At 38.9% G+C, this 10,028-nt stretch overlaps 1 protein-coding gene across 2 annotated transcripts; it reads left to right on the top strand.

Moving 5' to 3' along the window:
* Positions 1-13: 13 nt before the first annotated feature.
* Positions 14-732, top strand: LOC131881991 (uncharacterized). Of its 2 annotated transcripts, none has more exons than XM_059228999.1 (2): positions 14-103; positions 243-732. In XM_059228999.1, the coding sequence occupies exons 1-2, from the start codon at positions 64-66 to the stop codon at positions 671-673; spliced, it is 471 nt and encodes a 156-aa protein (XP_059084982.1). In that variant the 5' UTR covers positions 14-63; the 3' UTR covers positions 674-732. The 2 variants fall into 2 exon arrangements, with proteins under 2 accessions (XP_059084982.1, XP_059084984.1); XM_059229001.1 differs by lacking the exon at positions 14-103 and adding an exon at positions 113-137.
* The last annotated feature ends 9,296 nt before the right edge of the window (positions 733-10,028 follow it).

Raw genomic sequence — 10,028 nt, 5'->3', positions numbered from 1 at the left:
CATTCATAAAAGCTGAATGGCAAGCTCATCAGGACAGTCTGAACATACATTCAGGTTCACAATATGAAGCTCTCAATTGTATGCTCAATTGCAATTCTTGCCAGTGAGATCCATTTACTTATCTGAAATGTCAAATTGTTAGCATCAAAATTTCAAAATCAGTGTTTCTATGAACGCACAACTCACCCATACTTTTCAAACTTAATCGGACCATTAACCATTGCTCTTAATTTCATATTCAGCCTTGGGGCATGCCAAAACCATGACTGACCTTCAGGGTGATTCTTTGGATAGAGGAGGCCGATATTATGGAGGTGGCCGTCGTTACTACTCCAAAGGCCACTCTAGCTATTCTGGAGGTGGTGGAGGAGGAGGAGGCATTACTGGTGGAAGAAGTGGTGGCTACTCTGGTGGATCTGGCTATTCTGTTGGGGGCGGCGGCGGCCATGGTGGTGGCTACTCTGGTTATTCTGGTGTGGTGGTGGTGGCGGCCATGGTGTTGGCTACTCTGGTTATTCTGGCGGAGGTGGTTACTCTGGCTATTCTAAGGGTGGTGGAGGCAACGGCGGCTACAATGGGGGTTACGCAACTGGTGGTCACTCTGGTGGTGGAGGAGGTGGTTACAGATCTGGTTCCTCATATAGCAGCTACAAGGGCGCTATTATTAGAATGAAATTGTTTGCATTGTACTAATGTTTAAAAAACTAAAATAAACTTGAGCTTGGTATTGCACACTGAGTCACATTAGAGAGTTTTAAGCATAAGCATATCAGGGCAGTTTGTTTTCTGTGATGCCAAGTTACCAATGTCTCTGGTAGAACAATGACTTTGCCACCTGTTGCATTCTCATGCCTCAGATTGTAACCTCAAAACTAATTGATCAATGTCCCAGATATAAAACTGCACTTGAATTAGAAACGTCTATGTGTATAAAGTCTCATTGAATATAACCTTACACAAGTAAGGCATTTTTGAACTCAGCAAAACCAACACGGCAGAATTTTCAACCCCAAATGTGGCTCTCATTCTGTATATTTAAGCATTCCCAGTCATTTTTGTTTTTAAGGGTATGTATAACTTTGTCATCAAGCCCATACAAATCGGTTTTGTGTTCGCCATTAGAATTGTTGAAAATACCAAAACAAATATCTTGCTACAATAAGAATTCAAATTTACCATAACAAGTAAGTGGGGCCATTATCACACACATACACACAGAGAACCTGTGATCAAATTTGGGCCTTACAAGTATGCTACGTAGACCAGGTTTAGAACACATCTCTCTCTTGAGGAGATCAAAGATTCTCACACAGATGGTTTTCAATTCAGATCAGCCTGGGACCTTTTCTATGATTGGCTAACTGAAATCAATGTGTACTTTCCTCTCGGTACTCTCTCATTCAAGCAATGACATGCAGGCAAATCAGTTTGTATGGACGTTTTCAAGTGCTGGCGTCTTCAGTTTTATCAATTATTGTCATCTACCGTTCCAAGGGTTTTTAATTTTTTTGCAGAGGGGCAAAAAGCACGATTTAGCACATTGCCGGACAAAATTGGAATCAAATTTCATTGACAGCGGTCAAGAGATGGTTAAGCATATAACGTACATGTACTGTATGTTTTCATTTTTTTTGTGTAGGAGTAGCACCATTGATGCCTTTAAAAATGTGATTTATTGATTGTTGTGTTCAACTCGCAAGCCCTCAGAGGAGAAATTCGACCCGCAGCTTTTTGTAACACTGAGCTTTGTCTTTTAAATGGCAGGACCAAAGCACACTCAATAAAATGCCATGTGGCCAAATTATGGTGATTTTGTTTCTTGTTGAGGAAACCCATTCAAATATTTACCTTTTATCCTCAAGCATATCTAACAAAGAAAGAGATCAATGCAATGCAGTGAACCACAAACTTGAAATGACAAATAGTTATGAAATGCAAGAAAAACATATCTTCATTGATGCCTTCACATTGTTATTCATATCAATTTGTGCAATTTGAGATAAGTACTCTCATTGAGTGTATATCCTTTAATGCTGAAATGAGTCCAGCAAGCTTTCACTAAACTAATGAACCTTTGCTTCTTGTGAAGAAACCCAAACCCTAGGGATGAAGCATGTCTGAAGCGACAAAGTCATTGGAACTGAAAATTGCGTCAAAAGCAAAACAGACCATTTCTTTTAGTGATCGTAGTAATTTGTATCAAGACAAAAAGAGGGCATAGATAGAAGGTAAAGAAGATATATTCCGTGTTGTTTTTTTCATAAACAATGTGATTGATTGCTGCGCCATCTACAATTGTCTGCTTATATTTCGAAAAAGTGATGACCTCTCTGCACGTCTGAGTGTCCTTTTTCCAAGGGTTCAGTTTTCAGTTCCTTTACATGAAGATAAATGGATGTATGAAAAATATATCTGAGCCTCTCAAGATGCCTTGCAGGGTAGCCAAAGGGTCCACTACTATTTCTAATTTATGTTAACAAACTCCTATGCGCAGCTCAATTCAATGTAACAATGTTACCTATGATACAACGCTCCAAGATTATGGCAATCACCTCTCATATTTAGAATACGGAACAAATCTGCGGTTTGGACACTTGAGTGAATGGTTTCATTTGAATTGACTAGGTTTAGACTTGGAAAAGATCACAGTGATTTCAGTTTCCCAAGCAACTTGTCTTATGGCCTCGGTATGAGGGTAAGCAACTCCAGTACTGAGCAAGTTGGATGGAGACACTTGGAAAAATCTGGCAAGTCTTTAGGTATTTTCTTGACAACAAATTGAATTGGAGCAATCAAACAAGGCAAAATGGAAAATTCGTAAGGAAAGCCTTATTCGCTATCTTTCTGGCATAGAAATTCTTACCAATGAAATTGCGGAAATCACAAGTAAAATTGGAATGTGGAGTACAGAAAATTTCAAGCTTGATTTGTACCCCTATTGACACAATTAGCTAATCCCTTGTGTTTGCACATTGCATATCACAAGTACTTATCAACCAATCTGGTTTTAGGCTCTTCCCCTTGGAGCTATGGCCCACCTGACACACCTGACAGTGGGCATGAGCCTTGCTCGGTTAAGCATGAGTGAAGTGTTTCCATCATGTGTTAAAACTAGGCCTTGCATAAAGGTGATGCAATAACCAAAAGAGTAAACGGCAACTGAAAAAGTTTGTGAAAGGTGATGATTTGAACAAAGGCATGAAAAAGGCAATACCAAAATAGCAAGGTAAAAAATTGGAAAAGGAACATTCAGTAGAAATGACGCTTAACATGAATAAAAACCAAAAGGTTCACCTATCCTTTTCAGGTGTTGACCAAATTAAGTCAGTCTTCATTGTTGTGTTCTAAACCTGGTCTACGTGGCATACTTGTAAGGCCCAAATTTGATCACAGGTCTCTGTGTGTATGTGTGTGATAATGGCCCCACTTACTTGTTATGGTAAATTTGAATTCTTATTGTAGCAAGATATTTGTTTTTGGTATTTTCAACAATTCTAATGGCGAACACAAAACCGATTTGTATGGGCTTGATGACAAAGTTATACATACCCTTAAAAACAAAATGACTGGGAATGCTTAAATATACAGAATGAGAGCCACATTTTGGGTTGAAAATTCTGCCCGTGTTGGTTTTGCTGAGTTCAAAAATGCCTTACTTGTGTAAGGTTATATTCAATGAGACTTTATACACATAGACGTTTCTAATTCAAGTGCAGTTTTATATCTGGGACATTGATCAATTAGTTTTGAGGTTACAATCTGAGGCATGAGAATGCAACAGGTGGCAAAGTCATTGTTCTACCAGAGACATTGGTAACTTGGCATCACAGAAAACAAACTGCCCTGATATGCTTATGCTTAAAACTCTCTAACGTGACTCAGTGTGCAATACCAAGCTCAAGTTTATTTTAGTTTTTTAAACATTAGTACAATGCAAACAATTTCATTCTAATAATAGCCGCCCTTGTAGCTGCTATATGAGGAACCAGATCTGTAACCACCTCCTCCACCACCAGAGTGACCACCAGTTGCGTAACCCCCATTGTAGCCGCCGTTGCCTCCACCACCCTTAGAATAGCCAGAGTAACCACCTCCGCCAGAATAACCAGAGTAGCCAACACCATGCGACCACCACCCAGAATAACCAGAGTAGCCACCACCATGGCCGCCGCCGCCCCAACAGAATAGCCAGATCCACCAGAGTAGCCACCACTTCTTCCACCAGTATAGCCTCCTCCCTCCTCCACCTCCAGAATAGCTAGAGTGGCCTTTGGAGTAGTAACGACGGCCACCTCCATAATATCGGCCTCCTCTATCCAAAGAATCACCCTGAAGGTCAGTCATGGTTTTGGCATGCCCCAAGGCTGAATATGAAATTAAGAGCAATGGTTAATGGTCCGATTAAGTTTGAAAAGTATGGGTGAGTTGTGTGTCGTTCATAGAAACACTGATTTTGAAATTTTGATGCTAACAATTTGACATTTCAGATAAGTAAATGGATCTCACTGGCAAGAATTGCAATTGAGCATACAATTGAGAGCTTCATATTGTGAACCTGAATGTATGTTCAGACTGTCCTGATGAGCTTGCCATTCAGCTTTTATAATGTCAAAGATTCTCACACAGATGGTTTTCAATTCAGATCAGCCTGGGACCTTTTCTATGATTGGCTAACTGAAATCAATGTGTACTTTCCTCTCGGTACTCTCTCATTCAAGCAATGACATGCAGGCAAATCAGTTTGTATGGACGTTTTCAAGTGCTGGCGTCTTCAGTTTTATCAATTATTGTCATCTACCGTTCCAAGGGTTATTAATTTTTTTGCAAAGGGGCAAAAGCACGATTTAGCACATTGCCGGACAAAATTGGAATCAAATTTCATTGACAGCGGTCAAGAGATGGTTAAGCTTATATACGTACATGTACTGTATGTTTTCATTTGTTTTTGTTAGGAGTAGCACCATTGATGCCTTTAAAATGTGAAACTTATTGATTGTTCTGTTCAACTCGCAAGCCCTCAGAGGGAGAAATTCGACCCGCAGCTTTTTGTAACGCTGAGCTTTGTCTTTTAAATGGCAGGACCAAAGCACACTCAATAAAATGCCATGGTGGCCAAATTATGGTGATTTTGTTTCTTGTTGAGGAAACCCAAACTTTACGCCCCTCACGGCGGAATGAAAGGTCTCAGAAAATCAACCTTTCTTCAAGCATGGAGGAAAACAGATAATCATAATGAGTGACCTGCCTCATCTATTGTAATCAACCCGAAACTGCTGACTAACAAACATAATTTCAAGAAGTACAGGTCAGGTGGCTTGGAGTGATATCACTGCGTTGTACGATCTCGACAAACAGACACAGATTAGGTTATGCTGTTAATCACTTTCAAATGAAAGCTTTTGGAGCCAAGTTAATTATACCCTCCCTTCATTCATAAGTTACATTAGAGAGTGCATGTCATTTATTGGGCAATGCTTTGATCTCTTTTTAGCAGAACAACACTTTATGTATCAAACAACACGTGCTGTTTTATGCTTTATCCAAAGCCCTGACTTTTGTTATAAAGTGATGAAAGAAAAGACAGTCAATTTGTATGTGAGAACTCTTCTTTATTATAGACAACAAAAAAGGCGCCATAAATTACTGAAGATTTCCCGCAAACGATGATACTTCACAGTTCTATGTCCTTGTATAATTTTGCATGTCTCGGAAATGAAGAAAAAACTGTTCATTTATTTCAGTCAGTATTGCTTACTTGGTCATTTTCGAGCAACATTGAACCTCATCCTGATGTTTGATTGATGAACCTTTTTAATCAAGCCTTGTCCAAACAATCGTAATGTTGTTCATAAAATGGGGTTTGAATTAACCAAGTAGCCTGTAAATGTAGAGTTGTATAACAGAGGCCGCCCCAATTTTTTTACGTTATTCTAAATTATCAGTATCTTGCTGATTATGTCGAAAAAGTGTTTCAAGCATATAAATCAAAAAATGAGATTCAGTATATCTCATTCACTTCATGTTCACCCATATTGACCTTTCGCTAGAATAATTAATGATGTTTATTTTAGTATGCAACAAAAAATGAACCTAATTTGGAATTTGGGTCAAAGTAGCTTTGGTATCAACCTTGGTAAAAAAAGAGCCGTTTGAACTCGTTAGTTCAGCACCTACGCTAAAAGATTCTCTTTCAATTGAAAAAAAAATCAGGGAGGAGACTTGAACTGGTTTAAACAACAATCTGCTCACTACGGACGCAATCAAATGGTCATAAGTCATAAAACTCATAAATGATAGGGTTGAGAGTAGGGCTGGGGCAAGTCCGAGTGCACTGGGATTTTGTTTACTCAATCTTGGAGAAATTAGGCGGATTCGAGGCTTTTAAAAAGGACTCGAGTCCGAAAACGTGCTGAAGATCAGACATTTTCGCTTTTGAGCTTTTTGTTTCCTACGTCTAGAATTACATTCTTATATATTCTCTTAATTCATTCATGCTTTCGTTATTTTTTTATCGCTTTGTTTGTTTATTTTCTGGTTTTTCTTGTTCTATTCATCCGCACTTTCAATCCAATTGAGGTCTTTTTCCTGTGAACTTTTTGCAAAATGTGCCTCGTCACAATTCATCAGATTATTGATAAGATTTTTCATCACTAAATTATCACAAAGATCTCTTAAGAAGTAAATCAAATATCGTCACAATTCGTTATCAAAACTAACCATGAACTACATTTTAAAATTTAACAATATGAAAGTACTTTGTTTTTCACTAAGTATCCACCTTTCTTTCCATGTAGTCAAAACCTCACATCAATTATGCAGGTTTCAATTTCTCGATTTTGGTCCCGTTTAAGAGAGATCATCGGTCAGACCAATCCCAAAGATGTAGAATTACCCTATGAAAAGATTTTCCTTAAATTTGCAATGAACGTGTTACTTAGTGAATGACTTGGAATTGAATAAAAAAATGCTAGAAACTTCGTTTTCAAGTTCAAAAAATCCACTTTGAACTATCAGAAAATTTGATGAACCAGCAAGATCGTTGGGATAAGTTACTAATGATTTTTTTTAAGTCTTGCAAAATGTAGTAAATCAGATTTTGCAAAAAAATCCAGTGATACTTTGAAATCACATCACTTAGTTCTTGCTCAATAAATGTTTACATAATTAAGTTTGAAAGGACATTATATCATTTTTGCTATATTTGGTGCTTGTTTTAAAATGCATCATTTAGGTTTTATTGTGGGGAAGTTCACTGTGGCGGACTTCACTATGGGGGAGTTCACAGTGGGGGAGTTCATTGTGGGGGAGTTCACTGTGGGGGAGTTCACTGTGGGGGTTTTCCGTTGAGGGAGTCCACTCCTTGGGGAGTTTGCTATTGGGGGAATTCATTGTGGCGGAGATTGACTGGCGGAAATCTACAGTTTTGGCAGGCCCTGGTCTTTATGCTAGGAAAAATAAACGGGAAAGAAACAACAATCCGAAACGTTTTGTATAACATAAAATCAACAAATTTGGGTTATTTTAATTAACATATAAATGACATATTAGGGCCAAAAATCCAACATGTTTCGTCGGAGCCTAATGATCACCAATATTTTTTTTTAGTATGAATTGCTTGTTTAAAAAAATGCCATTTAAGTCGTCATAAGCTTGTGGGCAAATTGCGCCATTTTCAAGTGGATAAGACTACGGATTGTCTAATATGAGCCATGACTGCGGTCCGCGATGGCCGCAGATGGCTCATTCCTTGATAGGCTGTACCACATTGATCTCGCAGACATTGGCACGTCAAACAACAAGTCCATCCAACAAGCTATTATCAGTGCACTTTACAACTTGCTGGGTTCAGAAATTGTTACGGCAAAATCTACTTGTTTGTGACTGATGGAGCCCCTCATTGTACCAAGGCAGGCAAAGGCTTGATGGAAATATTCTCAACCCATATCCATCGAAATATTCTCAACCCATATCCATGTGACGTGCTTGGCCCAAGGACTTCATTGGGTAACCGAATTAGTGCGGTACCAATTCCCAACAATAGATCAATGTATTTCGGAGGTCCAAAAACTATTCGTGAAATCCCATCACAGGCGCAATAATTTTGCTGCTTCGTGCGATGCTTCATTACCCCCACAGCCTGTTATCACTTGATGGGGAATATGGTTAAATAGAAGCAGCCTTTTATTATTGTAAGCACTTTAGTGCTGCTAAACAAATACTCATTGACGAGAGCCTCCCTGGACAGCAACCCTTGATCATGTTAAACTTAAGAATTCGGGTGAGGTCAAAAAATGCCCCCAAAAAGATAACCCCCTATTTGAGAGCTTGACCATTGTAAAAAAGTCGACGAGTCACTCCTTCTAGAGCCTTTTGCAGCAAAGCTACAAGCAGTCTTAAAACAATCCAGAATTTGATATAATTTTCTAAGGTTCTTCGTGAAAACTCAGCAAAGGCTTCGAGAAACCTTAGCCCAGACGCCCCGGCAAACTTTGTTAATGCCCCCGTCACATCTGTGGATTGTGAGAGATGTTTCAATATGTTGATTGATCTTCTTTCTTAAAAAGAACTCGTCTGACAGAGACACACATTCGGAATCACACGATCATTCGTAGGAATAAAACATTGTTACAAAAAAGTCAAAAGTAACCCTACAAAATCATAGTTTTAAGACGCAAATTTTTGATGTTTCAATGCGTATTTCAAGAAACTTTGCAAATTTCATGTGCATATTTTGAAAGATGTGCATCAATATTTCCCCCATCTCTACTGATGATGATAATGACGATGCAGGTGCATAAATAGAAATGCCATGGACGGGTCACTAGTAGAGCTGAGCATCAGATCTGACAGGGTCTCCAGACACAATCCCTTTACTTTTTTTCTCTCTTATTTGCGGGAATTCCTTACGGCTACTGGGATTGGAATTCCACCAGTTCAAGACGAATTTTTTTTCGCTTGAACCGAAACCGCGATATTTTTGTATAATCAGACTAAAATCCGAAATATTTAGCTTAACCTGATTTTTTTCCACCCAATTGACCTTATAAAAAACCTTTTTCTAATTTCCTTTTTACTACTTTGATTATCCTTTTTTCAGTTTCTGAATTTTTTTTTTTTTTACTTTTATGGGATGGTCACACAATGGTTAAGATAGGTTTTAAGATAGTAGTTCCATGCACAGATTAGAAACCGTAGTCAAAACAAATTTGCATGCACATAGATTCGTCTGCAATATTGGACTTGGATCGGATCCGAACCCAATCCGAATCCGAACGAACCGTTCAATCCGACTGAATCCGAATCCTAATATTTTTCCCAATCCGAATCCGAAAATTGTTTGTCAATCCGATCTATCTCCAATGCATGGCTCTAGTCTCTAGCTTGAATTGTTGGCGTGTAAATGGATGGTTTCTGAGGTACACTGGAGCTAATGCCATCACGGTAACGTTTGAGCTAGATTGCAATGGTTGCTTGGACCGCCATTTCATCTTCTCCTGGCACTTGAGACCGAGTGCCATAAGGGAGCCAATCACCAAATCCATGATGAACTGTTTGTTCAACGGGGCAGTGTACATATATGTATACTATCAAGTGTCTTAAAACCCGACTGATAGATCTTTGATCCACATCGAAATCCAGAAAGAACGTTGATTTTACGTTTGTTTACCCCGTTTGCCTCAGGCCTCCAACTTTTGGGCCGGCCTGAACTGGTGGAAAACGTCTATTTTTCAAGGGTCAGATCCCCGCAAAGCCTTCATATCCATGGCTTAAGAAATCCTTGGCCTTTACACTAGTTTTCTTTTTTGCGGACTTCCTTACCGCTACTGGGATTGGAATCCCAGCAGTTCAAGACGAGATATTTTTTCATTTTACTTAAATTTTATTTATATATATTATTTGATCGGCCAACGAATTGGAGCTGGCTGATCTGGCTAACCCTTGAATATAAGGTTGATCCGGAATTTTAGTCGAAAACTTATCCAAGTCTGACTTAAATCCTGCTATTGGATCAACGCCTACATAAGCCC

This window comes from Tigriopus californicus, chromosome 6, assembly GCF_007210705.1.
Source record: "Tigriopus californicus strain San Diego chromosome 6, Tcal_SD_v2.1, whole genome shotgun sequence".
NCBI classification, from domain to species: domain Eukaryota; kingdom Metazoa; phylum Arthropoda; class Copepoda; order Harpacticoida; family Harpacticidae; genus Tigriopus; species Tigriopus californicus.
This window is presented reverse-complemented; position numbering and strand designations above follow the sequence as displayed.

Excerpts from the sequence above, each read along its gene's own strand:
- LOC131881991 (XM_059228999.1), top strand. The coding sequence starts at position 64 with ATGAAGCTCTCAATTGTATGCTCAATTGCAATTCTTGCCA. Across the intron at positions 104-242 it reads CTCAATTGCAATTCTTGCCA|CCTTGGGGCATGCCAAAACC; the intron begins GTGAGATCCATT and ends TTTCATATTCAG.